This window comes from Macrotis lagotis, chromosome X (assembly GCF_037893015.1).
Source record: "Macrotis lagotis isolate mMagLag1 chromosome X, bilby.v1.9.chrom.fasta, whole genome shotgun sequence".
Lineage (NCBI taxonomy): Eukaryota > Metazoa > Chordata > Mammalia > Peramelemorphia > Peramelidae > Macrotis > Macrotis lagotis.
Genome location: NC_133666.1, coordinates 77,875,489 through 77,903,229, shown reverse-complemented (window position 1 = coordinate 77,903,229; position 27,741 = coordinate 77,875,489). Strand labels below are relative to the sequence as shown.

The 27,741-nt window shown below is 49.5% G+C and overlaps 1 protein-coding gene across 9 annotated transcripts in view; it reads left to right on the top strand.

Annotated features, from left to right (window-relative positions):
• Positions 1-27,741, top strand: part of HUWE1 (HECT, UBA and WWE domain containing E3 ubiquitin protein ligase 1) — a 122,331-nt gene that overhangs the window by 90,235 nt on the left and 4,355 nt on the right. For 4 of the 9 annotated variants that reach the window (XM_074201727.1, XM_074201722.1, XM_074201723.1 and 1 more), the window contains exons 44-78: positions 183-350; positions 792-937; positions 1,466-1,532; positions 2,944-3,161; positions 4,008-4,219; positions 5,546-5,728; positions 6,071-6,243; positions 6,471-6,619; positions 7,077-7,152; positions 7,870-7,968; positions 8,517-8,650; positions 8,742-8,910; positions 10,881-11,109; positions 12,800-12,978; positions 13,492-13,581; positions 13,689-13,831; positions 14,321-14,366; positions 16,048-16,323; positions 16,745-17,012; positions 17,136-17,269; positions 18,218-18,435; positions 18,917-19,205; positions 19,305-19,407; positions 20,450-20,996; positions 21,432-21,999; positions 22,513-22,631; positions 22,732-22,888; positions 23,396-23,528; positions 23,674-23,876; positions 24,132-24,259; positions 24,984-25,080; positions 25,460-25,615; positions 25,723-25,968; positions 26,208-26,325; positions 27,024-27,164. In XM_074201727.1, the coding sequence (XP_074057828.1) occupies positions 183-350; positions 792-937; positions 1,466-1,532; positions 2,944-3,161; positions 4,008-4,219; positions 5,546-5,728; positions 6,071-6,243; positions 6,471-6,619; positions 7,077-7,152; positions 7,870-7,968; positions 8,517-8,650; positions 8,742-8,910; positions 10,881-11,109; positions 12,800-12,978; positions 13,492-13,581; positions 13,689-13,831; positions 14,321-14,366; positions 16,048-16,323; positions 16,745-17,012; positions 17,136-17,269; positions 18,218-18,435; positions 18,917-19,205; positions 19,305-19,407; positions 20,450-20,996; positions 21,432-21,999; positions 22,513-22,631; positions 22,732-22,888; positions 23,396-23,528; positions 23,674-23,876; positions 24,132-24,259; positions 24,984-25,080; positions 25,460-25,615; positions 25,723-25,968; positions 26,208-26,325; positions 27,024-27,164 (6,382 nt within the window). The remainder of the gene's footprint in view (positions 1-182; positions 351-791; positions 938-1,465; positions 1,533-2,943; positions 3,162-4,007; positions 4,220-5,545; positions 5,729-6,070; positions 6,244-6,470; positions 6,620-7,076; positions 7,153-7,869; positions 7,969-8,516; positions 8,651-8,741; positions 8,911-10,880; positions 11,110-12,799; positions 12,979-13,491; positions 13,582-13,688; positions 13,832-14,320; positions 14,367-16,047; positions 16,324-16,744; positions 17,013-17,135; positions 17,270-18,217; positions 18,436-18,916; positions 19,206-19,304; positions 19,408-20,449; positions 20,997-21,431; positions 22,000-22,512; positions 22,632-22,731; positions 22,889-23,395; positions 23,529-23,673; positions 23,877-24,131; positions 24,260-24,983; positions 25,081-25,459; positions 25,616-25,722; positions 25,969-26,207; positions 26,326-27,023; positions 27,165-27,741) is intronic. The other 5 variants (XM_074201728.1, XM_074201725.1, XM_074201726.1 and 2 more) reach the window with 5 other exon arrangements.

Genomic DNA, 27,741 nt, shown 5'->3' with positions numbered 1-27,741 from the left:
TCATTTTCCATCCTTCCTAAATGTTATCAAACCCTGTGAGACTTAGAAGGTGCTGAAAATTTCAGATTTCATAGTGAGCCCCAGGCCATGCAGTAATAAGGCTGTAAATCTTCTTTGGGGCAGAGGATCATCATCACTGCTGACCAAGAAACCTTCCCTTTTGTTCCCCCACTTTTGCTCAGCATCAGATGACGAATTTGAGAATTTGAGAATCAAAGGTCCCAATGCTGTACAGTTGGTAAAGACAACCCCAGTGAAGCCCTCTCCTCTGCCTCTCATTCCGGATACCATCAAGGAGGTGATTTATGACATGCTTAACGCCCTGGCTGCCTACCATGCTCCAGAGGAAGGTACGTGGCTTGACAAGAGCAGTAGAGATTGCAAATGACTGAGATGGGACACCAGGGGTCACTACAAATGCTATGGATTTGATTGACTCAAATCTAGGATTCCCCTGGAACCTTCAGTATCTGTCCCCCAGTTTTGCAGACAGTCATTTTCAGATCTGTGACTTCCAAATCCAACAAAATACCCATCACACACAACACAGGAGACATCTTGTGTTGGGTGAGAGCTGCAATCAAGAAGACCCTAACATCCAACTTGAATTTTTTGATGTGCATGATTACATTTATGTGTTTCATTTGTCCTTTGCTCACCATCCAACTGGTGTTAATCATGTCATGAGCCTGGCAGCTGTGGTCTGGCCCAGCCAGGTCTAACTCTAGCTTCAGCTGGCACCAGAGCATCCCAACACTGAAGTTGTGCATTTGGGGGGTGTGGTTCTTTAGCAGATAAATCAGACCCCAAACCTGGGGTGATGACTCAGGAGGTTAGCCAGATCCTGCAAGACATGGGAGACGAAGTATACCAGCAGTATCGATCTCTAACACGCCAGGGTAGTGACTTTGATGCTCAGACTGGCTTTGCCATTAATGTAAGTCACTTGTTTCTGTTCACTTGAGAGGGCCTTCTCCCTAAGGATGAGAGTGATACCCCAAGGGCATTAATTCATGTTGAATGATTGTCATTAGAACGTTTTTTTTTTTTCTTTGACGTAATTTGTTCCTTCTCAGAATGACTTTCTTCAGGCTGCTGAAATTGGGGGAGGTGTGGTACAAATGATCTCACATCCCCACCTGGAGCTCAGGTCTCCAAACTTAGTTATTTTGTCAATGGCCCTTGGAGATGAAAAAGAAGAGCTGACTTCTAGTGCCTTCCTCATTCACAACAACCTGGAGTTAGTCCTATTGGGCAGATAAGGGCACTTGGACAGCAGTCGTAAAGTACATGGTTCCAAGGGTCCCACTCGTGCTCTGATGTGGGCTTCAAACTCAAGTCTCTTGTGCCTAAGCCAGAGGTGCTGGCTATGCAGGAAGATAGTTTTTTCCACATCTTTGTACTTGGGGGCCCTGGAAGCACAATATTGACAGCTTTGTGTTCTTCCATTTTCCCTTGCCTGCAGGCTCAGGTCTTTGCCACCGACGGGGCATCCACTGAGACACCTCAGTCAGGGACCCCACAAGGAGGAGGTAAGAATTGAGCCAGCTATTTCTTCAGTCATTAGCATTGAGAAGGTGACTTAAACTTTGGCCATCTTGGCACTGCCTCAGGTGACAGTGGAGCTGGAAGCATGTTTAGGGGGACCCCTGACCAGGTCTACTCACTTAGCTTTCTCCTAGCTGAGCTCCCATCATTCTCCTCTAGAAAAAGAATGACTTTCTGAAGCTCCCGAAATGTTGCCTTGCATAATCTAAACACAGGGTTTCAGTGGTGGCATCTGCATGGCCTACTTGGAAGCTAAGCTCAAGGTGACAAGGAGAGGGCAGGGTCTGAGCCCCAGCCCAGAGTCGCTTCCAATAACGGCCAGAGCCTGGAGTCCTGGTTCTTCACAATGCATATTCTTGCTGAGGAGTGTGGTAGCCTTTCCACCATCTCCCAGGCCACAGAGCCTCTTGCTTGGCGATTTTATGTCATATCAGTTATTTGGCATCGATTAAGCCACTTGCTAGTTGACAGCCTCAGTTCAAAGACAAAATGAAAGCAATCCAGTTCTTGATTAGTTTGTATTCTAACAAGGGAGAGAACCAAAAAAGGTGGTGGGTGGTGGTAGGAGGTGAGGGAGAGATCAGCTCAGTTTGGAAGGGAGGGAACTCCTAATGAGAAGAAGCAGAACCCAACAGTAGACAGCATTTAGGGTTAGGGGATGAAAAATCTCAACGTTTATCTAACTGCAGAGGCAGAGGTGGTGGTGGGGGGGAGTTTAATGGAATTGGAAAGCCAGCTGGCTGGGACCTGAGAAAGGCTGGAAAATAAACCTGTGTTGCAGTTTGCCTCTAGTTGTGAGCCACTGAGTAGGGAAAAGACACGATTCTGCACATGTCTTTGACAGTGGAGTGGGTGAGAGGCTTGAGACCATTGTGATAGTCCTGGCATGAGGGCAATGGGAGTCAGAGTGCAGAGAAGGGCACTTTTATAAGGGATGTTGGAACCACAAGATTTGGCAACTGTTGGCTCTCTAGAGAGAAGGACAAAGTTAGGGATCGTGCCAAAGATATGAAGCTGGGTGACTGGGAGAATTGTAGTACCCTTGACAAAAAAGGGAGAATTTCAAAAAAGCAATTTTCTTTATGTTCTAAAGGCTTCCCAGATTGCCTTAACCCTGAGGTCTAATTTCCCTCACAAACTTCCATTAGAACTTGATCTTCTGGGGTGGCTAGGTGGCGTAGTGGATAGAGCACCAGACCTGGAGTCAGGAGTACCTGGGTTCAAATCTGGTCTCAGACACTTAATAATTACCTAGCTGTGTGGCCTTGGGCAAGCCACTTAACCCCATTGCCTTGCAAAAACCTAAAAATAGAAAAAAAAAATTTGGTCTTCTGTTGGCATTGGCTAGAGGATGATGGTTAGGAATGGTGATTTGGTGCCCTCTCTCTGTCTCAGCAGCTTCTACTCCAGAGGAATCTCGGGAAGGGAAGAAAGACAAAGAAGGGGAAAGAGTCTCAGAAGAAGGCAAACAGAAAGCCAAAGGCAGCAAGCCTTTAATGCCAACCTCCACCATCCTTAGGCTGCTGGCTGAGTTGGTGAGGTCCTATGTTGGTATCGCCACTTTGATTGCCAATTACAACTATGCCGTGGGCCAGTCGGAACTTATCAAAGAGGTATTTCCAGCCTGAAGGATGGCAGTTCGCCTTTCCTGGGGCACCAGCGGGATGGGATGGGAAGAACGAACAAACCATACCAGTTGAATGACTCAGCTTCTCCCTTTGGGTTCTAGTCTACTCTTGATGTCCCTAAGACTGAAATAGCAGTGTTTTCCAACTTTGGAGGCTACTTGCCTTAAAAACCTAAGCATGGGCCCAGGGGAGGCAACTAGGTGGCACAGTAGATAAGAGTACCAGCTCTGGAGTCAGGAGGACCTGATTTCAAATTTGGCCTCAGGACAAGTCACTTAACCCCATTGCCTTAAATAAATAAAATTTAAAAACAAAAACAAAACCTAAGCATGGGAAAGGAGGCAGTTGGATATCAAAGGAAGATTTCTGTGCTAGGAGATTGAAGACCAAGATGCTTTTATGGTACACAGAGTGATAAGGTTTTCCATAAATCTGTTACCTACCCCCTCTGGGTCTATATCCCATGCTTAGTGATTAGGAGATTGACCATTTACAACCATTAATTCTCTTTCTCACATGTTTTCTGGTACTATACTCTGAAAGCCACAACCGTACAAGAAAAGGTTTTCCTAGTTCAGTCAGACCTTCAACTGAACCTCCCTCATTGGGCAGCCCAAGTCAGAGACTGTTGGTCAAAAAAGTTTATTAATGAATAAGTGTTTGAGTAGACCAAATCAAAGAACTCCCAGAAAACTGGTACTGTCTTACTTTGTGGGCTATGGATGGTTATTGTAACAGGAAGAGAAGTAGATGTTGTCTTTCTTGGCATTAAGGTTGAGGGAATGATTGTCAGATGGCCTGGTAATCAGATATCATGGCTTCTTTTTTTAGGATTGCAGTGTGTTGGCATTTGTCTTGGACCACCTTCTCCCACATACCCAGAATGCTGAGGACAAAGACACCCCGGCACTAGCCCGCCTCTTCCTTGCCAGCCTAGCTGCAGCAGGCAGTGGCACAGATGCCCAGGTGGCTCTGGTGAATGAAGTCAAGGCTGCTCTGAGCCGAGCTTTGGCGATGGCTGAGAGCACAGAGAAACATGCCAGGTAAAATGCCCCTTCTAGCCCAAGTGCCAGGCTCCCCTCAAGGACATGACCAGCATATATTTGCAGACATGCTAGAAATAGAAGAAATAGAAGGCAGAGAAGAGAAGGAAGGAATTGAGCAGAGTTGTCAAAGATGGAATTTGATTTGAAACTTAAAAGTAGGCAGAGCCAAGGAGGGAGAACATGGTGGCCAGAGGGAAAAATCCAGATGGGTAGTCTTGTTTGTGAAAATCCAGATGCCTGTGTCACTGCATCATAGAAGATTAGAAAGGTAGGAAGGGAGCAAGTGATAAAAAAGCATTTTGTACTAGTGCCTGAAAGGCCATGGGGAGCCTCTGGAGTGTATCCTTGAGTAGTGGGGTGAGGTGGCATACTCAGATCTGTAATTTGGAAAGATGACTTTGGCAGTTTTTAATGTAAGATGAACTGGAGTGGGGGGAACCCAGAGACAGGCAGATATATGTGGGAATGCCCTTTCTTCTCTGCCATGTGTGCCTCCTTTTTCCTCCCCCCAGCTATTGAGGTGATGAAGACCTGCACCATAGTGACAGGCTGTCAGAGAGAATGGAATGTATTGAGTAGATACTGCAAAGGTGAAATAGACCTTGGTACCATATTGGATACAGAGTGGGGAAGAGAGTCAAGTTCAAGATGGCTCCTAGATTATGAGTTTGATTTTGGACATAATGGAATTTAACATACCAGTTGGGCATCCAGTTTGAGAAGTCTACAAGATTAATTGGAAGTTGGGGCAGGATAGGTAGATTTGAAAATCACCCGCATAGAAATAAGATCATCATTCAGTCCTTTGGAGCTGAGGAGATTCCCCCCAGCAAAGTTAGCCTAGAGGAGAAAGAGCAGAGGACCCACGACAGACCCCTTCAGGGTTACCTGTAGTTAGAAGGCACTAACTGGAGGAGCATCCAGCAAAGGAGACAGAGGAAATGGTCAGAAAAAGAGGAATAGAATAGAGAGTAATAAGGAAAGGACTTTGATCAACTATGTTAGGGTGGTCAAGGAACATGAGAATTGAAAAAGCCAATGGATTTGACAGCCAAGAGGTAATTGTTAACTTGAAAGTTGTTTTTGTTGGAATGATTTGGTTGGAAACACCGTAGTGCTCATGGGAGGACAGAAAGTATATGTCATATGAGAGGAACATTAGTTTCTTTGGCAGTACAAGAGACTATAGGTCATGTCCTGTGTTGAATGAAAAGTTCTGCTTCCAAAGAACACAGTCCTTCTATTCCAGGTGGCTCTAGTGTAGCCTTGGTAATTAGGGGTAGGGTAGCAAAGCACTCCTAATCCCTTTCTCGCCCGCCACAGACTCCAGGCAGTGATGTGCATCATAAGCACCATCATGGAGTCCTGTCCCTCCACCTCCAGCTTCTATAGTAGTACCACAGCCAAGACCCAGCACAACGGCATGAACAACATCATTCGACTCTTCTTGAAGAAAGGCCTTGTGAATGATTTGGCACGAGTACCCCACAGCCTGGACCTCTCCAGGTAAGGCCCCAGCACCTCAGGCTGGAAAGCGATCTCCTTTTCTTCCTGCCTTCTTCCCATGCAGGCTTTTGACCTTGATAACATCCTTGAAAATGGAGGTTTTTCTACTCAAAGGTCTTGAAGGAGGGTGCCTGCTAGGTTTCTGATAGAATAAGAGCCTGCCCATTTCATATGCCAGTGAAGGAGCTTAGGTGTCCTAACTTAGTCCTGCTGGCACCACTGGCTTCTTCCTTTTCTCTCTAGCACTGCATGCTTCTGCCATACCCAGATGGGGACTTCCACGCTGAGAGCTTTGCAGGATCCTCTGTGTTTACTTCATCTTTTCCTTTCCCTTTGTGTCAGTCCCAACATGGCCAATACTGTCAATGCTGCCCTGAAACCTTTGGAGACACTGTCCCGGATTGTGAATCAACCCAGCAGCCTCTTTGGCAGCAAGAGTGCTTCTGGAAAGAGCAAATCGGAGCAAGATGCTCAAGGAGCTTCTCAAGATGCCAACAGCAATACGCAGGACCCAGGTAGGAGAGCAAGGAAGTTGGCCACATGTATAATCATACTACTTTCCTAAAAAGGTCCAATCATTATAGTGAGATTTCTTAGTCAAGTCGCCACCAGGGTGACTCCTTTTTCCCTCAGCTGACCCTGCCTTCATTGAGTGAATTGGCCCTCCCGAGGTCTTCTATACCTCCTCTTCTGGTCTTCCTTCGTCATCTGAGTGTCACAAAATGTATGTTTATTATTTCAGGGGAGACTGGGGAGGCAGAAGTACAAGAGGAAGACCACGATGCCTCTCAGGCAGAGGTGGCAGATGGTGACATCATGGATGGCGAAGCTGAAAATGATGCCGTAGTGATTGCTGGGCAGCCACAGGTGCTCACTACTCAGGAAATGCAGGTATGGCCCCTGATTGCCTGCCCATAAACCATTGCCAAGGTCTCCAAAACTCCAGGCAGGCAGCATTTATCCTGGCTTTCTAGCCCTAAATGACCTTGATAAGTCACAACGTTTCTAGGTCCTGGTTTCCTGGCCATGAAAAAGTATGTTGGGATTGGTGGTCCCTGGAGCCCAGAGATTATCTGTGACCTAAGATAGACCAAATTTGTGGGCATTATATTGAGCTGCATGTGTTTTGCCTTCCTCAAGCTCATAGTCATTAAGGAGGCTAGGCCCAAAGATGGGGTGGCTTACAATGCCCTTGGGCTCCAAATGGAGGATCAAGCAAGTTGGCCTGCAAGACTTGTGGAACTGATACTCTGCTTAGTCCACTCTGAGGCCTACCTTTCCATACCTGGGCCTGGAGCTAGTTTTAGCAAGAGACCAGGGTGCATTGCTGCCTCTTGGTTGTCCTCAGGTGGAGAATGAGCTGGAAGACTTAATAGATGAATTGCTGGAGCGAGATGGTGGATCTGGAAACAGTACAATCATAGGTAAGCACTGCCAAACTAAGCAGAGTCTGTTTTTCTGGAACTCTGTATTCTCCATACCATTCACACCCTTCGTCGCTCTCTATCTTCTTTATCCTCCCCATTTCCTTCTTCCTTCCTTGTTCTCCATTACCTGACTCCCTCCTTTTCTTCCTCTCTGTCTCCCTTCTCATTTTTCAGTCCCCTCTTTCCTTTTTCTCTTCTTCCCATCCCCTCCCTTCCCTTTTCCTCACAACGGAGAGAATGTTGCTCCCTTTCTCAGCCCCTGCTTGCTCAGCTCTACCTAAGCGTGTCTCAGTCGCATGTTGGGGCCTAGAGCCTGGCTTGTGGTACCATCAGGAAAGCAGACGTGTTTCTCTTTGTACAAAGTTCCTTGCTCTTCCTGGGGGTTTTGCATGAATTGCAGGTTGAAAGAGAGAGATTGACTTCAGGGGTTTAGTCTTTCCAGGCCTCAGCAGTCTTGTCATGGTGATAACCCTGCCCCATGGTGACAGGATCATGGAAGGGGGTAGAACTCCTTTGTTGTCATATTCAGTTATGTTTCAGGATGGGCTGAGGAGGCTAGGAATTTGCCCTCTGAGCCACAAAGAAGGAAAAGTTCTGGGACCAGAGTGTGTCCAGGCTCAGGGTCCGGAGGTAGCCTGGGCCGACCTGAGGTAGACGGGGAAGCCATTCCCTCCGATTTCAGTGGCCTGGTGGGTTCTGCTCTGTAACCTTCAGTGGGCAGAAGTGGAGAGGACGAGTCACAAGAGGATGTGCTGATGGATGAAGCTCCCTCCAACCTCAGCCAGGCTTCCACCTTGCAGGCCAACCGCGAAGGTGAGAGTGCAAAGGCAAATCAACCCTCCCATCATGCCCTTTCAAGCCTGGCACTCCACCCTGCCCAATTGGATGAAGTAATGGGGTCTCTGTTGGTCTGCATAAGGCTTCCAGGCCTTGTGTGGATACATCTGCAGGTGGCCCAGTGTTTCCTGGGGTAGTTGGCAATTTACTGGTGTAGCATGATTCACTTTTCCTGAAGTTTTCTCCTCCATCTACCCATTCCCATTGATTCCGAAAGCTCTCAGTAAGAAGGATGTGACAGATGTGGGGAGCAAACAAGGGTGGGCAGCTTTGGGTCCAGCATCTAGAAGTGTGCTCCCCTTCCCCACCCCCCCCCCACCCACACCCCACACCCCCAGCCTCCTCATCACTACTAACCTGTGCAGCTTATTTTCAGGATAGGGGCCTCTTGGGGCTTTCAGGAAGCCTAGGCCAGCTGGAGGCCTCCAGGACTTGCCTTCATTCTGCCTCTATCCCCATCCCTCCTTCCCTGCCACCCGCTGCCCTTCTTTTCCACAGCCCTCTAGTGTGACTCTTTGTTGTAGATTCAATGAATCTCTTGGATGCTGAGGATGAGGAGGAACACACCCAAGAGGAGGACAGCAGTGGCAGCAATGAGGATGAGGACGAGAGTCAGGATGAGGAGGAAGAAGAAGAGGAAGATGAGGAAGATGATCAGGTTCGTTCTGCTGTGCCGATTCCCCTGGGACAGCATCCAGGCTGTCACCTTCCCTCCTAGTAATGGTGCGTTGTCTTGTCTCCTTCCTTAGGATGATGAGGAAGGAGAAGAGGGAGATGAGGATGATGATGATGACGGTTCTGAGATGGAGTTGGACGAGGATTACCCTGACATGAATGCATCTCCTTTGGTCCGCTTTGAACGCTTTGATCGAGAGGATGATCTCATAATTGAATTTGACAACATGTTCTCCAGTGCCAGTAAGGCCTGTCCCAGCAATCCCCCTCATTTGGCTTTCCTCTATTGGAAGGAGCTTGTGCACAATTTCTGGCCAACTCCATATGTACCACAACACTAAAGTGGTGGCTGGAGAGCCCCACATCCCTCTTTCCTCTTTCTTGGGAAATTTTGGACATTCCAGAATTGCATGAGAAAGCCATCCTATTTTTTGTAACCAAGATATATTGATTTGAGTTTGGAAAGAGAGAGCCTTAGACTTGAGACTGGTTTATGGAACAGTTGAGCAGATACTTGGAGGCTGAAACCCAGAAGAGGTTTGATGTCCATAAGCACAAGATGGCTCTCAGGAGTAGGCTGACTTTGGCCTAAATATTAGGTCCTTTCACCCAGCAGATTCAAATGTACAGTCGTACACCAAAATAGAAGTTGGGGCAACCTCAAACATTGCTACACCCCCCTCCCCACCCCCCAAAAAACTGACCAAGGTAGAATTGGATCTCTTTTAGGTTGCTGCATAAAAACAGTTGTCTGGTACAAAAGATAGTCCTTGGAAACCTCCTTATCATTGAATTCCTATGAGCCTGTAAAGGAATAGACCCGGAATCTGACCTAGGTTTAAAAAGACAATAATTGAAACAATCCCTCCTTGTGAGTAGCTGCCATCATAAGAGGAGACCACCAGGCTGTCTAAGGGAATCCTCCCATGATTATAAGTGCAATGTCTGACTGAGAGTAAATCCCAAGTGGTTCAGTACGGGTTAGCCAGGTGGTGGCAGCAACTGCTCAGGCCTCTTGTGCATGGCCAGTACCCAGAAGCACAGATGAGATTGATCTACCCAAGACTTCAGGGAATGCAGGGGAGGGGAGGAGACACAACCTAACCAAGGGAGGCTGCAAGGCTTATCTCAGGAGCCACTTGTCCTCTCTGCACAATAGGCTTGATATGCTTAGAGTTTCCTGAATAGGGAAATGTGGTCAGATCTGTGCTTAATGGAAGAGGAGGTGGCAGCAACCCAGCCTTGAGATGAAGGAAGTCAAAATGCTTTGGAGGCAGAATTAGCCAGGGATGTTGGCCAGGGGCAGAAAAAAGAAGAGTCTGAAGTGAAGGTTTCTAATCAAGAAAGCGGAAGGGGGATGGTTTCTGAAGGGACACCTTTGGGGGAAAAGACACATTTAGGGAAATGTCCAGTTAGCAGAGCAGCATGAAAACTCTCCAGAAAATTCTTCAACCCCCCCAGGTGCTCAAGAGGTCCCCAGCAACAAGTGTACACAGGAGAGAGCTTTAGGGAACAACTCACCATCAGGACCAAAGTGCCCTGGAAAAAGGCTGCAAAAAGAGCGGATAGCTAGAGAAGCCAGGGTGGGGCAGAGCTGAGGATCCAGGCCAAGAGGGTTATCGGCTGTGTTGTCATATAAAGTCAAGAAAGGTATTTATAGAAGGAAGTGATCAGTTTTGATCCAGTTTTGTCGGTGGAAAGTTCCTCAGTTGATTGGAAGGAAAGCTATTTCAGTAGTTTGAGGAGGCCGGCAGTCTGGCTGCCAAAGGTTAGAGGAGAAAGACTGAATAAAGCCTAGACCTAGGTCAAAGACCAACAGCTGGGGGCTACAATTGAAGGTTGCTTACAGAAGGTTGAATGCAGGAGGAAAGGACCCTGTCAACAACCCGAGGCAATCTGGTGAAGACGGGAGAGAGTCTTGGACGAACCCTAGACCAGTGAAGGTTGGGGGTGAGGAGAGGGAGTAGCCTTATGTTATGGAGACAGACTTGGACCTTTTGTTTCACTCATGTCTGCCCCCAAGTCAGCAGGACCTTTGCTTATGTTCCATTCTCAGTTCCCTCATGTATGAAGGGAGAACAATGTATTAGACAGTATCTGTCCAACTAGCCTTTTTGTCTCCTAGGACCCCAGACCTTCTACTCTAGCCAGCACAGCAGACAGCTCAAGACTCCACCCCACACATCCTAACAACTTGTGTACCTTTTTTACAGCAGATATCCCCCCATCTCCTGGGAACATCCCCACTACCCATCCGTTAATGGTACGACATGCCGACCACAGTTCCCTCACCTTAGGGAGTGGTTCCTCTACCACCCGCCTCACCCAGGGAATGGGCCGCAGCCAGAGGACACTGAGACAGCTGACGGCCAACACAGGGCACACTATCCATGTGCACTACCCTGGCAATCGACAGCCTAACCCTCCCCTCATACTGCAGAGGTGAGTTGACTAAATAGTCCCTGTTGTTTTCTCCACACCATGCTTACTACTTAAGGTACAGTGTTCCTCTCTGCTGTGTCCTTCCTTCTTTTGGGGAGTGGGGGAGGGAGAGGAAAGGATGACTCAACCTGGCATTGGTAGAGAGACCCTCCCAAGCTGGTAAACACCCCCACCATCACCACTTCAAGTCAGCCTTCTCTGCAACATAATGTCGACCTGAAGACATGAAGTGACTGGTCAAGTTCCCACTGCCACTGTGTCAGACAGAATTTGAACCCAGTGCTTCTTGTTATAGAAGCCAGCCCTCTGGTCTCTACTTTACCACCCTACCAGGACAGGGTGAGGACCCAAGGGAGGGAGGCCAGAAAAGAGCTTGAACTCCATGAAATTTTAGTCTTTTTTTGATCAGGCTCTGAAACCCAACCCCCAGTGGGCATTCTGTGAGCCCTGACAACATGGGCTGGCCAGCATAAGATCTTTGCCAAGATTGCTACTGTCTCCTTTTTTGGCAGTTGAATTAGTGACAGTTATTTACAGTGGAGTGTCCCAGGGATCTCCCCTGAGCTGAGCCCTGTCCCGCCTAGCATTGGTAGTAGTAAGGGCATGTATTACTACATAGACGACTGGCAAGCTGATTCGGCTTTCTGGGAACTCGATTTGTTAGACGCAAGCAGGGCCATGACAGGAAGTTGCTAGAAACAGAGTAAGGCCTCCAGGGAAGGACTTCCACTATAGACTGAGACACTGACTCAGTAACCCCACAAATCAAGACAGGGTTTGATAAAGCCATTCCAGGAGAAGACTGAGTTCAGGGTGGTGAGTTTTCTGAGGAAGGGCAACCGCTACTGGGGGTTCAGAAAAATGGGCTGGGGCCTCATAAGCATGAGGCAAGAAAGGTCCAAGACAAGCCAACCAGGAATGATTTTCAACTGGAGTCTTAATCCTTTCATCCTGCTGGTTTTCTTTCCTGATTTCTTGAATGTTTTTCTGTTATCTCCTCCTTGTATGCTTTCTGTGGAAATTGATTCTGCTCACCTGTGTTTTTCTTGAATGATTTGAGGGTAGGAGTACACAGAAGGCAAAGGCTCAACATATCAGGAAGGGAGTCATAAAGAAAACCTTTCAGTGTGGAACAAATCTTTCCCAGGCTTCGTGAACCTTGTTCTCTTCCACAGTGAGCTCACATCTGGAAGCCTTGGGCTGGTTACCCAGCATCAAAAGGGAACTGGAAACCCTTGTCACCCAAATATTGCTGAATGAAAAATCAGGTTGTTGAACCCACAGAAACACTTGCTGTTTGTGACTTGAATGCCAGAGTGCATTCTATTTAGCTATAGGCTAGTGCCTGAGACACTGGGCTCACAGGCAGGATAGGACATGTGTTGGGCCCATGCTTTTTGCATGACCCTGAACATGGTGATCCTTCGGGCCTGTCCAAGAACACTGACACTAGATGATTTCTAAAACCCATTAAGAGCTGACTGTCAGTGGTGCAGGCTGGGAGCACAAGCTGGAGGGGCATGTATGTAGCTGCTTGGAACTACAAGGCGTAATCAGAGATCAAAAAGAAGCTTGACGCATGGTGTCAGGGTGGTAAGGGGGTACAGACCTTGAGTGCCAGGTAAGACCCTTGCCTCTTCTGCCCCATAGACATGAGAGAGCCACATTCCCTCCCTCTCTTTTTGTTCAGATTGCTGGGTCCATCTGCCGCAGCCGATATCCTTCAGCTAAGCAGTAGCCTTCCCCTCCAGAGTCGTGGTCGTGCTCGCTTACTGGTGGGCAATGATGATGTGCACATCATTGCCCGCTCTGACGATGAGCTTCTGGATGACTTTTTCCATGATCAGAGTACAGCTACCAGTCAAGCAGGTATGTTGACCCAGCTCCTAAACTATGCACTCCATTCAGTTGGAAAAAGGACAAAGAATGGCAGTCCCCATGGTGGCATCCAGAGGGTCCGGAGAGGGAGGGAATTCCCATACTTGAGCTCTTTGCTCATCTGAAGAAAGTACTTCCTTGCTTGGTCCTCTTGGAACCTTTGGCCTTTAATTTGGCGCTTCTTAAAGCCTTAAAGCCAAGACATTGCATTGGAAGGTTTTGAGTCAGAGGACCTGGGACCAAATCCTATCCCTGCTGTGGTTCCTAACATGGGAGATTCTGGGCACATTATTCCCATTCACCTACCAAATTCGAAAATTTAGGTTTCAACTCGGTTTTAGCCCTAAATCTGTGCCCCTCGCTTTTTTATCTCGCCATCATTCACTCTTAGCAGTGTGGGTTCTGAAGCAACCACCGGGGATAATAAATAGCTACGCTGAACTGGGAGGGGGACAACCCAAGATCTAGAGCAAAGGCTGATAGCTCTCTTACTTCCTGCCACAGGGACTCTTTCGAGTATCCCCACAGCCCTGACTCGTTGGACAGAGGAATGCAAGGTGCTGGATGCTGAAAGCATGCATGATTGCGTGTCTGGTGAGTTGGGGCCTCAACTGCTGGTTTCTTCTCACTTCCATTGGCCAAGCTGCCTCCTATCTAATCTGGCCTGTGGCCTTGTTCTGCCAACCATCTCTTGCCCACAGTGGTGAAAGTGCCCATCCTTAATCACCTGGAGTCCCTTAGAGACGAGGAGCTTGAAGAGAGGCGAGAGAAGCGCCGGCAGCAGCTGGCAGATGGAGAGTCCAAGGGCAAAGAAGAGAAGGAGAATAAGGAACAGAACACACAGGTCATTGGTCATGTTCAAAGCTGGTGTGGGACCTGCACAGGAGGGGTGGGAGAAAAAGGGAAGTGGGTGGGAGAGATGGAGAAAGGCAGAGAGCCAAACCCTCTGGGTTTTTTTTACCCATGAGGAAACTGTGAGGTCCCAAGAAGGGAGATGACTTGTCCCCAATCTCATCTCCCATTTTTCTGCACTACAACCCTTACTTGCCTACGGAGAAGCTCATCATCCCCTGGATAGTGGACATGTCCCATTAGCGGAAGGTCCTGAAGTCAACCTCCCTTTTTTTGGCAATGCCCACACCTGTTGAGGAGCACTCTGCTGACTAGTGGAATAAACTGTGGGAAAAGAATACATATAAACCTTGACACTGGCGCCCCAGCCTCTACCCTAGAGTTCAGTCTGAGACAAAAACCAGTGTCTCCGTGACCTCTGAGGCAGCATTGGTGTTTAACTTGGAGCAATCCCACGGTGGTCTTTTGCTTACTTCCGCAGGATGCCACATGCAAATTGGACACTTCTGCAAAACAGAATGTCTCAGGTAATTAATCCCTCCTTCTCTTGGTTTGGCCATTCTCTAATTTGTTTGCTCTTATCAAAGAGCCTTTTTCTCTATTCTGAGTAAGTGACTCTAGGTGGACAGAATCTTGAAGAAGAATCAATGTGTTCTGTGGGATGAGGTAGTAGATTGTATAGTTTTAGGGTCACACCCGATCTCGGAGATAACTATACAGTCTACTGTCTTTCCCACGGGGCTCCACTCTCACCAGGGCTCAGCCTCCCGAGGCCAGCACTGTAGGCCTCCTGTCACAGGCTGTGCCATCAGAAGTCTGTGTCGGAAGCTGCCAAGAGCTTCCTGGAGGCTTCATCAGGGGTAGGGTGTGCTGTGCACCACAGCGGTCACGTCTGGAAGGGAAGGGGCTTGAGTGGAAGAGGCTCGTCTGCCTTCCCCTGGCAAGGAGAAGCTAACAGTAGGGGGAAATATTAATGATGATTATAACAATGACAATGTTTTTAGAGTACACCCTCCATACCAAGATACTGGGCTAAGAGCTTTACAAATATTTCATTTGATCCTCATAGCAAATCCAGGAGGCCAGTGTTGTTATCCCCATGTTACAATGGAGGAAACTGAGACAGACAAATGGAAAGTGACTTGCCTAGCTTGACATGGCTCTAAAGTGTCTGAGACCAGAGTGGTACTTGAGTCTTTTCTGAGTGCAGGCCCATGTTTCTTTCCATTTTGGTGTTACCCAGCAGCCTCTTTGGATTAGAGTTAGAGTCAGGACTTCAGCTTAGGTCTTTGGACTCCCTTTTCACTATCTGAGGATGGGGGGAGTTAGACTTTATTACGGGGGTGGGACAGAATTTTTGTAGAGAGCTCCTTCTACCATGACAGCTTTGTGATTTGTTCAAGTGGTGTCCGGAGAGAGCACAGAGAAACTATTTTGCCCCCAGGGTCACAACCAGTAATGGGTATCTGGGGCTGGCTTTGAACCAAGCTCTTGTTGCCTCTGAGATTGGTTTGCTCTTGCCATTTCCCTTTCCCCCTCTTCTACAGTAAAAGGAATGTGAGATTGAGAGGTAGTAAATTGTATTCTTTGGGGATTTGGAATTTTTTTTGGCTACAATTACAAGTACCTCTACAACCTACTACTTTCTGGGTGTATGGTACAGTTACCTTGTTCCTGAAGTGCTGCCACTATGTTCTTCCTATCTCTGAGGCCCAGGCCCCACGAGTTACTGCTAGCAAGCTGCTTGCAGTCAGCATGGTAAATTCTCCCTCATGAGTTTGATGGGAACATAGCTAAATCAAAACAAAAGGCACACCGTGTGTGATTGCTGTTGTTACTGGCCAAGGAAACAATGGAAATGAACCTGATGTGAGTTAAAGAGTCCTGGGTGGCAAATAGGGAGCTAGAGCAGCAGCAGCAGGTGCAGTGGCCACAGGGATCTGGGCTCCTGAGCCTGGTTTCATGGTACAGCCATCCATCCCTGTGTGCCACTTCTGGGCCTTACCCTTGATTGGGCATGATTTATTTCCCTATCCCAGCCAGATATTGAACAGTTGTTCGGAGCTTGCCAGCACAGAGCAGCCCCAGGACTTCCCCCTTTTCTGCTACTGAAGTTTGACTAGATTCTTGCTAGGCTACAAAGACCTGGTGGTTCCCAGCTCCTCAACCATGACTTTGACACTCCTTCCCTACTTTTTTCCGAGAAAGATCAGACTCCTGGACCTGAAAACTATCCAACGACCCCATCTTCAGCTGAAGGCACCTCAACCAGGCCCAAACAGACCGTTGTCACTCTGGAAATCTCTCAGCAGCTGCCTCCGGCAGCCACAAACAACCTTGACCAGGAACTCCCTGGCCCAGCTCCAGCCCCAGAGGCTACCACGCAGCCCCTCATACCCACAGAGCATGAGGATTTGGGCCCTGGGCGAGCCAGTGGGGAAACAGAAGCTACGCAGATGGAGTTCTCCCCAGCCCCCACAATAAGTAAGCACCAAGCAAAAGTCAGCAGAGGCTCCCAGGGGCTAACCCTTGGGCTTGGGAACCTCCTGAATCCAAGTCTCGGCCCCTGCTTTTCCAGGGAGGAACCGGACACAGGGAGAAGGAAAGGGTCTTTGCCCCAAAGCCTGGGCTAAATTTGAATCAAGACCCTCCCACTCAATCTAGTTCCCTTGAGGGAAAGCTGGAATTCAAACTCCTTCTAGGACCCACCCTGCCAGGTGGGCCTTTAGGTGGACTCTGAAGGGAGACAGAGGAAGATACTCTGTTCAATGAGCTTTGAAGAGGTCCATGCCTCTTTGATTGCAAGAAAGAAAGGGTGATAGTTCCAGGCTGTGAGGATTAGGGTTCATTTTGCTGGCATCTCTTTCTCATTTCTTTGATGTCTCCTCTTTTGGTTTCCGTATAGCCTCCCTCTCCCCTGAAAGGGCCGAGGACTCAGATGCACTGACAGCTGTGAGCAGCCAACTGGAAGGCTCCCCTATGGACACCAGCAGCCTAGCGTCATGCAACCTGGAGGAGGGAGTTGGGGACAATACTGGAGGCAACGGGGTGGAAGCTCCTGGGCCAGCGCCAACCACTCCTGGAGATCCTCCCCAGGCTGGAACAGAAACACAAGTCAGTGGTGAGGGACCTGAAGAGTCTCCAGGAGAGTCCCCACAGCAAGCCGAGGACAGGTACAGCCTGAGAATCTCCTGTTTGGTTTGGGAATCCAACCAACTCATTTCACAGCATGCACCTTTCTTCTTGAGGAATATATTCTTCCATAGACACTCATTCCTCCCTTTTTGTTTTCTTAGCTCTCCCCCGGGCTCATCCTCAGAAAGTTCCTCCACTCGTGATTCTGCTGTGGCCATTTCTGGAGCAGATTCTAGGGGCCTCCTGGAAGAACCATTGCCCTCAACAAGCAGTGAAGAAGATGACCCTCTAGCGGGTGAGATTCAGGAAGGAGCAAAATGACATTATTCTGTAATGAGTCTGGCCCTGGTAGAAGAAGGGGCCCATGGGTAGGCATATTTCAGCTCAAGAGGGTCAAGTCTCACAGATAAAGGGACCTTATGGTACCCTATACAATCTCTGACTAACATGGACCCCTATTCCAATATTCTAGACAGAATAGGTGCTGAGGCAATTGCTCCTGACAGGTTAAGGAAATTGAATTCCCAAGTATGAAAATACAGAGCGAAGCAGTGAGACAATGGGAAAAGATTCAATCTCAGTCCTATACTCTGATGACTGTCTGGGCTGTTGATTTTAGGGAAAATTCCCTGGGTTTTGATTTCCTTATCTCTAAAGTGGGGCTGATGTGCATACCCATAGAATTGGATGAATATGAGTTGATGGCTTTAGCAAGAAGGAAAAGAGAGGAGAGGGAAATAAACGAGAAGAAGAGAAAGAGAAATGTTGCCCCCCTTCGATAGGGCAGACTCAAGTATAGTCTACCTCAGTGTGTCTTGGCAGGAAGATCTGAAGTGAATTCTACCTCCTTTTTGCACAAAGAAGAGCAGTTCTAACCAAGGATCCCTCTTTATGTGATCAGATGGATCTTTTGGAGCTTAGAACTTTCTGAGTCCTTGGAAAGTTTACCTCAAGGTCCTAACTTGAAAGGACATGAATTGGAGTTGAGATTATCAGAGGCCAAGTTAGCCTGTTTTTGAACTGAAGTTCCACCAGTCTCTGAGGCAAGGGTTGGCAGCTGCTCATGAGATCACTCCTTGTCTTGTTCTAAGCTCCGCCCCCTGTTTGTCTGTAACATTGCACACATTTTGGGTTGATTTTCTTCAAGGTCTTCCCCGCCATGCTTTACCTTTTTCTTTTTCTCATCACTGGGGACCTGAGGCCTAGTTGAACTCCACTGAGAGTCTTGCATCACTTCCTGTAGGTATCAGTCTTCCTGAAGGTGTGGATCCCTCCTTTCTGGCTGCTCTGCCTGATGATATCCGCAGGGAGGTCTTACAAAATCAACTGGGCATCCGACCCCCCTCTCGGGTTGCTCCTGCTGCTACCACCCCAACTCCTCCCCCTGTGGTGGGGAACCCTGGTGTGACAGAAGTGAGCCCTGAGTTTCTTGCAGCCCTGCCCCCTGCTATTCAGGAGGAGGTATGTGGCTGGGGGTGGGGGAAGTACCTTCCTAGATTATTTTTGGGGTTTCCTGCATGCTTCCTCACCCCTATTCCCCGAAATTGATGAAACAGACATGAAGTAGTCCTAGTATATGCAGGGGCTACAACTGCAGCCCTATGAAATTTCCTTTGTGCTTGGGGAAAAAGAGAAAAGGCAAGTAGCTGCCCACTTGGACTGACTTCCAGGACTCTTAGACCTGAGTTGGGTAGTGATCCTCACTGGTTGTCAAGGGGAGTTTTGAACAACCAGACTTATTGAATATGTTCGAGACAGACCTGGGGTATTCAAGCTCTTGGTGACCAAATCCTTTTGATTTCTCTGTCCTTTAAGAACAAGGCAGTGAGACAATCCTTTGCATATGCCTTTCCCCTGAACTACAATGAACCCACTCACCTTCACAAAGCAGAGAATTGGACTAAACACTAATCTCTTCAGCCTTATTTTCACTCTACTTCAGGTCCTTGCCCAGCAGCGGGCTGAGCAGCAGAGACGAGAGCTGGCCCAGAATGCCAGTTCAGACACCCCAATGGACCCAGTCACCTTCATTCAAACCCTGCCGTCAGATCTACGCCGAAGTGTGCTGGAAGACATGGAGGACAGTGTGCTAGCAGTGATGCCCCCTGACATTGCTGCTGAGGCCCAAGCCCTTCGGCGCGAACAGGAAGCTCGCCAGAGACAGCTGATGCATGAGAGGCTCTTTGGACACAGCAGCACATCGGCCCTCTCTGCAATCCTCAGGAGCCCAGGTACGTGGTGGAATAAGGGTTAGGATGATGGGCCTTCTAGGGTGAAAATACAAATCTGTTCCATCTCTTACCTGGTCACCTTCTTTTTGTCCTTGGCAGCCTTTACAAGTCGCCTGAGTGGCAATCGAGGAGTCCAGTACACTCGCCTGGCTGTCCAGAGGGGTGGTACTTTCCAGATGAGTGGAAGCAGTAGCCACACCAGGTATATGCTTTCCCAGGGTCCCATTTTCTGAATGCCAGCTCACCTCTTGGCACAGTAACATATCCTTACCCTCCCATTGTGGACCCCCTCATTTGGGTAAGACAACTAACCAATTTTGAACTTCTCACGATGACTTTCTCAGAGTAGGAAAGGGACTTGCTAAGGTCATAGGGGATGGAGCTCTCCAAAACAGCAGTGTTCCTCTACCTTTAAGTAGGCAAATGCCTTCCCCTCTCTGGATCCTTCCAGTTCGGACACAGGGGGGGACTTGGCTAGATTTTCTCACCTTCCAGAGTGAGGACAAGGCCTTGGAGCTTTGTGCCTGAAACCTAACTGGCCATGCTAATCTCTGTAAAAAGAAATGGAGAAGGAGGCAAGAAGCAGGCCTTGATCAACCTTATCTAGCTGTGGGGAGGGAGGATGGGGCATGGGAGATGACCCAGCAAGCAGAGCAGAAGCAAAAGCAAGGGGTCAAAACCATGGTACGTGATCATTGGTTAGCATTAGAAAAGACATTTGGCTTCTGATCTGCTCAGGCTACAGACTTCCTCCCCTCCCATACCACTGATTTGGAAATCTAAAGTCTGACCTTGACTGGAGGCTGAGGAATGGAATTCAGGCTGTCCTAAGTATGTATTCAATGAACTGAGCACCAGAAGAGCAGGATAGTAGGACAGCCTCCCTTCCTGCTGCAGGGAAAATTTTTAAATGCAGAGAGATGGTATCCAGGTGATAGAAGCCACAGGTATCCTAGACACATGGAACTGAGAGGGGCTTTTAGAGAAGAGAGAACTCTGCATCCCCTTCAGACTACTGAGTGGGCAGATCATTGGGTGTGCCCAGGAGTTGGCCTTTTAGACCCCCCAAAACTTTCTAGGCTAGCTCCATTGAGGTGGAACTGGGACAGCTCAGTGTAGGCCTACTTGGGAGGAGTAACTCCCCTCTCACGCCTCCCAGACCCCATGCTGAGATTGTAGGAGCTGGCTAGTCTATCAAGCTTGCAAGGCAGGTTGGGAGCAGCTGATGGTACTCTGTCTTGCAGACCTTCAGGCAGTAATGTGGACAGCCTCCTACGCCTCCGGGGGCGCCTCCTCCTGGACCACGAAGCCTTGTCTTGTCTCTTAGTCCTCCTCTTCGTGGATGAGCCCAAATTGAACACCAGCCGCCTTCACCGGGTCTTGCGCAACCTTTGCTACCACGGCCAGACCCGCCATTGGGTCATCCGCAGCCTACTGTCCATTCTGCAGCGGAGCAGTGAGAGCGAGCTATGCATTGAGACCCCCAAGGCAGCCACCACTGAGGAAAAGGGCAAGAAGGCAGCTAAAGGCTGCCCCACAAGCAGCCATGACAGCCGGCCCCTTGACCTACTGCACAAGATGGAGTCCAAGAGCTCTAGCCAGCTCTCATGGCTCTCTGTGTCCATGGATGCTGCCCTTGGCTGCCGGACTAACATATTCCAGATCCAGCGGGCAGTAGGACGCAAACACAGCGAGAAACATGCTGGCTGTGGCTCCACTGTTCATATTCACCCTCAGGCTGCTCCTGTGGTGTGTAGGCATGTCCTGGATACACTCATACAATTAGCCAAGGTGAGGATTGGCCTGTCCTAGGGCCCTAGCACACAGGGCAAGGCAGGTGACCAAGGTCTCTAGCTTAAGACTGCCTATTGGGAACCCAAAGATGAAGTTGGGCAGGGATTGAGCATTGAGAAATTTGTTAGCAAGGAAACTGCCTAAATCATAGAGCCTGGCTTCCTTACTTGACAGATCTTAGGGTGAGTGGCCAGCCAAGGCATACCTTGGCACAGCTCTCTGCAATCATCTTCTGAGAAACATGGCTTGGCAGGGAGGGGGAGTGGCATTTCTTGACCTCTAGTGTGATTTTTGTGAGCCCAATCCCCTCCCCATTGGAGCCTGGCAGTTTGACCAATTTGCAGCCCCTGTCTCAGCCAAAGCAGACATGTTTCTGGCCTTGAGTACCAGCACCCACCTGACTGAGCGTAATCTATCCCTACTTCCCCGCAGGTCTTCCCCAGTCACTTCACACAGCAGCGGACCAAAGACACGAATTGTGACAGTGATCGGGAGAGGAGCAACAAACAGGCCTGTAGTCCCTGTCCCAGCCAGTCTACCAGTGGTGGCATCTCCACCGACTTCTGGGACTTGTTAGTCAAACTGGACAACATGAACGTCAGTCGCAAAGGCAAAAACTCTGTCAAGTCAGTGCCCGTCAGTGTGGGTAGTGAGGGAGAGACCTCTCTGTACAGCCTTGAAGCCTCTCCGCTGGGGCAGCTCATGAACATGCTGTCTCATCCGGTCATCCGCCGGAGCTCCCTCCTCACTGAGAAACTCCTGCGCCTTTTGTCCCTCATCTCCATCGCACTGCCCGAGAACAAAGTGCCAGAGACTCTCGCCAACCCTGGCAGCAGCACCGGCACTCCTTCTACCACCACTGCCTCTTCAACAAGTGCCACCTTCACTAATACTACAGTGGCCACCCCAGGCCCCCTCACCTCCACCCTCATCCCAACTGGAGCTTCAGTCACTGCTATAGTGGCAGCCACCCCCACAACCGCCCCGACAGCTGTTGCTAGTAAGTTGGGGTGGGGTTCCAGGGTTATCTGCTGGGGCCTTTTCAGTGACACACTGGACTGGAGGGGACCGGTCACAACTGAACCTCTAGTAGTTACTCATCAGGTGTGGGCCCACAGATGGTACAGCAATGATGCTTAGCTGGGCAAAAAAAAACTGGTGGAGGTCTGTGAGAGAAGAAGGGTGGCATGCAGAAACTTTTACGTGGCTGAGACAAAAGCATTTTGAGGGACGGGAGATGGGGTTGTGGCCCTGGCACTGTGGAGTGGCTATTAAGGCATCTAGCAGATGTCAAGAGCCTCTTTAATCTTCAGTAGAAGACCTGGTCCTCATCCCTGTTCTCCACAGAGGCCATCATGGTTTGACTACACATTCAATAATGGAGGAAGCTGAGGCCCAGCTTGGGGAAAGGACTTACTCCAACACAGGGCCATGGGACTGCCTTGGCTAAGTCATCTTTGTCTCATTGAGCTGGTCTCTAGCACTCACTCCTGTCATTGCTCTTCCTTTGAAGCTACTGCTAAGAGCAGCAAAGCCCCAGCAAAGGCCGGTGAAGGAGGCAGTGGGAGTAGTATGGACAGCAAGATGGCAGCATCAGGCCTGACCGAAAATCAACTCCAGCTCTCTGTGGAGGTGAGGAGTGAGCTAGGCGGGTCTTAAAACCCTCAAAGAAGATGGGTATATAGCACGTGACTTGAAGCTGCCCTGATTCTATGACCCACTCTTTCCCTAGGTGCTGACTTCACACTCATGTTCAGAAGAAGGCCTAGAAGATGCAGCCAATGTTTTGCTACAACTTTCTAGGGGTGACCCAGCAACCCGAGACACTGTTCTTAAGCTGCTATTGAATGGAGCCAGGCATCTGGGTTATACCCTTTGCAAGCAGATTGGTAAGACGGAAAGGGGAGGCCCAGATATCTTGTGAAAAGGTAGTCCAAAGAAGCTAGCTTCTCTTCCAAGCTTAACTCCTAATAACTGGAGGAGTAACTGGAAGAAAATAAAGGGGCCACATCAGCAGGTGCTCCTTCAGACTATGAATGGGGGCCAGTGGGGACAATTTAGTCCAGCTCTTACTTGAGAGAGAAGGAAACAGAACCATATAGGCAAGGGGGTGGGAACAAGTTTTGGTTCTGAGGTCTCAGCTTCCTCCTGGTTTTTGCAAGGGATCTGAGAAAGGAAAAGAAGCTGGGTGACTAGGAGCCCCAACAGACCACCAGGACACACTGGGCCCCTTTTCTCTGGGTGTTGGATAATGTATAGGGATCTGGAGGTTCTGCTAATATCCAGACCCTGAGGGAGCACCCGGCAGCTGCTGCTGTCTCCTTCACCTGTCTTGGCCTCAGGCCAATGGCTCTCTGGAACTGGCTCTGAGGATCTTTTGCTTCTACTCACTTCAGGGACTCTCCTGGCTGAGCTGCGAGAATACAACCTGGAGCAGCAACGGCAAGCCCAGTGTGAGATCCTGTCTCCAGATGGGCTGCCAGAAGAACAACCGCAGACCACCCGGCTGAAAGGGAAGATGCAGAGCAGGTGGGCCACTTCTCTGGACAAAACTTAGTCTACACAGCATTGGGCAGCCAAGACCTTGCCTGGTGGCAGCACCTTTTTCTTTGCTTGAGCATGAATTTGCTACTCTCACCACCTCTTCCTGCCGCCGCCCCCCCCCCCCCCCCAGGTTTGACACAGCTGAGAACGTGGTGATTGTAGCATCTCAGAAGCGCCCTCTGGGTGGTCGAGAGCTCCAGCTGCCGTCCATGTCCATGCTGACATCAAAAACATCCACACAAAAGTTCTTCCTGCGGGTGCTGCAGGTCATCATTCAACTCCGAGACGACACACGCAGAGCTAACAAGAAGGCCAAGCAGACAGGCCGGCTAGGTAGGCCATTTATTTACTGGAGCCCCACTGGAGCTGCCAGCCAGTGGTTAGTCTCCTTCCCGTTGGTTTTCATCCAAGGGGCTGCATTGGTGGGGGTTTACTCCACTCAGTGCCTGCTGGTGAGAGAGCACACACGATGCACACGCACACAAAAGGGACCGTAGTTTTGAATTTGGGTTACCAGTTGAGGTGACTTGCCTAGGGATGCCCTCCTCATGCAACCCCAATGACCTTCTCCCCGCTCCCCATTTTCAGGTACCTCCAGCCTGGGCTCAGCTAGCAGCATCCAGGCAGCTGTTCGGCAGCTGGAGGCTGAGGCTGATGCCATTATACAAATGGTACGTGAGGGTCAAAGGGCGCGGAGACAGCAGCAAGCAGCAACGGTTAGCGTGATGCCTGGGGCCTTTTCATTTATTCTTTTTCTTCATCTGTGTATTTTTCTGCCTCCTACCCCCACCCCCACCCCCACCCCCCACCCCACTTGTCACTCTGTGCTTGTCTGTGAGCTTTATGTCCAAAAACTTCCAGGGAGCTGGGCTGAAGTTTTCTTTCCTGGTTTTGCTCTTTGTTTGGGCTGCCTAATTCCTCAGATCTTTCTTCTGGGTTTGATGTAGGATGCGGGGAGGGAGCCAAGCCACCTTGGTCACCTAGGCCCGTTGGGCCCCTGACACACTTGAACCTGCACCCTACTGTAGGACTCGGTTCTGAGAGTGCCAAAATGATTGGAGGGTGACCTGGTGGCTTCCAATACAAATGGACACAATCTTCTTCCCTTTGCCCATGTGACCCTGCCCCCTCAGCCCAGGAAAAATAAGAAGAGGACTTTGAAGCCTGTATCTAGGAAGAACTTGAACCAACCACCATGTAGACCAAGTCTTTCCCTAGAAAGACAAGCTGGGAAGGAGTGGAACAAAATTCAGCTCTGGCTACCTCTGCCTACAGAGGCAGCATCAGCTTCTGTTCTGATCCCATTGTTTCGGGTCCCGAGTGCTCACAGAAGGGTGTGAAGGGTCACTCTCCTTTCTGTTACTGATGGGCAGGGCCCCTGCGCGAGGAAGCAGAGACCCAGATCTCCCATTGACAAGCCATTTCTCTCATTTTGTCCAGTCGGAGTCCAGCCAGTCTGAGGTTGCCTCTCGGAGGGATGAGTCTCCAATGGACGTGGATCAGCCATCCCCTGCTTCTCAAGATACACAGTCCATTGGTCAGTACCATGCTTTTGTCCTGGGGAGATGGGAAGACCTAACTTGAAACCTGTGGGGAACAACCTATCCCCAGGTTAATGTGGTAGTGGCTAACTGGAGGTGGACCCAGGGCTCTGTCCTCTTGTTGGGGGAAGGGTGGGATGCTAAGACTCAGCCTATGAGTCCAGCTAGAGAAAAGCATCTGCTCTGAAAGGTTCTCCTTGGCACTCAATGAAGTTCTTGTGTGTCTGGTGTACACAATACCCTGTACTCTGTGAGCCCTCAGTGGATCTCAACTTCCACCCTGTCAGAGCAGCCTTCCTCAGAGGTGGCAACTTGGACCACAGAAGAGCTTTGAAGTCTCTGCTCTGACCTTCATGTGTTTTCTTCCCCACCCAGGGTCAGAAGGAAGCCAACAGAACGAGAAAGAGAAAGAAGAAAGACCCCCTGATCTGCCCCTGCTTAGTGAGCAGTTGAGCCTAGATGAACTGTGGGACATGTTGGGCGAGTGTTTGAAGGAGCTGGAAGAATCCCATGATCAGCATGCAGTATTAGGTGAGTGCTAAGGGCCCAGAGGCAATGCTTGCCCTCTTCTTTTCCTCACTTTCCTCAATGGCCCAAGGTGTAATCTGGTCTGGTCATCCCTTTTCTCCCCTACCCAGTGCTGCAGCCTGCTGTTGAAGCCTTCTTTCTGGTCCACGCCACTGAACGGGAGAGTAAGCCGCCTATTCGGGACACTCGGGAAAGCCAGCTGGCTCACATCAAGGATGAGCCACCACCACTCTCCCCTGCTCCCTTGACCCCTGCCACCCCCTCTTCCCTGGACCCCTTTTTCTCCCGAGAGCCCTCATCTATGCACATTTCCTCCAGCCTGCCCCCAGACACACAGAAGTTTCTTCGGTTTGCAGGTGAGGGGGAGAGAGGAGCCATCCTTCCCTAGGTTGCACACGGGAAAGCTCAGTGGAGTCCACTTGATCCCACTGGCCTAGAACGGCCCCACAGTTACCCTAAAGTTCTTTCCTTAGTTGGGAGGGAGGAGGGAAGAAAAAAATGGACAGCCTAACCCAGTAGGGCCTGAGACCTGGCTATGGTCCTGACCTTGGAACCGGGATAGCAAACCACCTGACCTGAGTCTCCCTTTACTTAGAAACTCACCGCACTGTGCTGAATCAGATCCTCCGCCAGTCCACCACCCATCTGGCGGATGGGCCCTTCGCTGTTCTGGTGGACTACATCCGTGTGCTTGACTTCGATGTGAAGCGCAAGTAGGTGCTGGGATCTAGAAGCATGAGCCACACTGGCACCCAAGTCTCGGGTGGTTTCTTTTCAGAGGCACATGCCTCAAACTCCCCAAATCTCCACTTTGGACAGAATCACAGAAAGGGTTTGATTATTGAGAAGTCAAAGGAGTGACTATGGATGTTGGCCTGTGGAGCAGCAGAGCTGTCTCTGTCTTGCTCTGTATCCTGGAATAGGACACTAGACTGGGGGGGGGGGGGGCAAGAGGATGCTTGGTTGGACTCATACTTTCTAATCCTACTCTTTGTCATGTATTCCTGGAATGCCAAGCCTTGGCTAACCAATGTTTCTCAGGTCCTACTATCCATCCTGAGCCTGAAGCATATCATTCAGTGGCCCATTGTCCTCATTTTCTCGGGCATGATCTGAGCCTGTGGACAGAGGGTTCAGGGCTATACCTCTTTAGACTTATGCCAGCTCCATTGCCTTGTTGACTCAACTGAGGGAAATTGGTGAACAATGCTAAATGACAGCTTTGGTGGATGTCTTGCTCCCTCAGTTGAACTCTTCACCAGGGTCTTGGGATACATTCTCAAGCCCTTACCCCAGCTCCTTGTAAGGGCTCCTGTTGCTCATTCCTGCCTTTCCGGCCACCCACTAACCCTTCCCTCCCATGATTCCCCTAAGATGACCAGACAGTCTCTTCCTCCTCCCTGCCCCCCAGGTATTTTCGCCAAGAGCTCGAGCGTCTAGATGAGGGGCTCAGGAAAGAAGACATGGCTGTGCATGTCCGTCGTGATCATGTATTTGAAGACTCCTACCGGGAACTGCATCGAAAATCCCCAGAGGAAATGAAAAATCGATTGTAAGGACATTGAGTGAATGAGGAGAGAAAATAATGTGCCTCCCCTCCCTCTCCTCCCTCCCCCCTAGGGCTCACTTGACAAACACCCCCCCACCCTGCCATTCCCCCTCAGACTTAGGAAGCATGATCCTTGGGAGAACCTGCAGGAAATAACCTGTAATTATCCCCAACTCTCTAGAGCCCTCAAAAGACCAGGTTACTTGATTCCAGGTAGCAGAGATGAGGTTCAACCTTCATATTCACAGATTTACCCACCCTGTTCTTTGACAGAAGTCCAGCCCATCTTTAGGCTTTCAGGGAATCTACAGGCCCTTCTTTTGAGGACAGGAGTAAATGCCCTTCAGAGTGATCCCATTTGGACTGGGGAGTCATGACAGTATCTTCACCCCATCCCATTTTACCTCAGGCATCCCTGTGTACAGTTGTACTTCGCATAGCAAGAGATCAGGGCTTTGTTGGCCAGTGGGAAAGCACTAGATTGGAAATTTAGAAGACTTGGATTTGAATCCTCAGTGACCTTACTTAATTTCATTCACTTATGGCCCTCTGTTTGCCCACCTGCTGGATGAGGATTTGT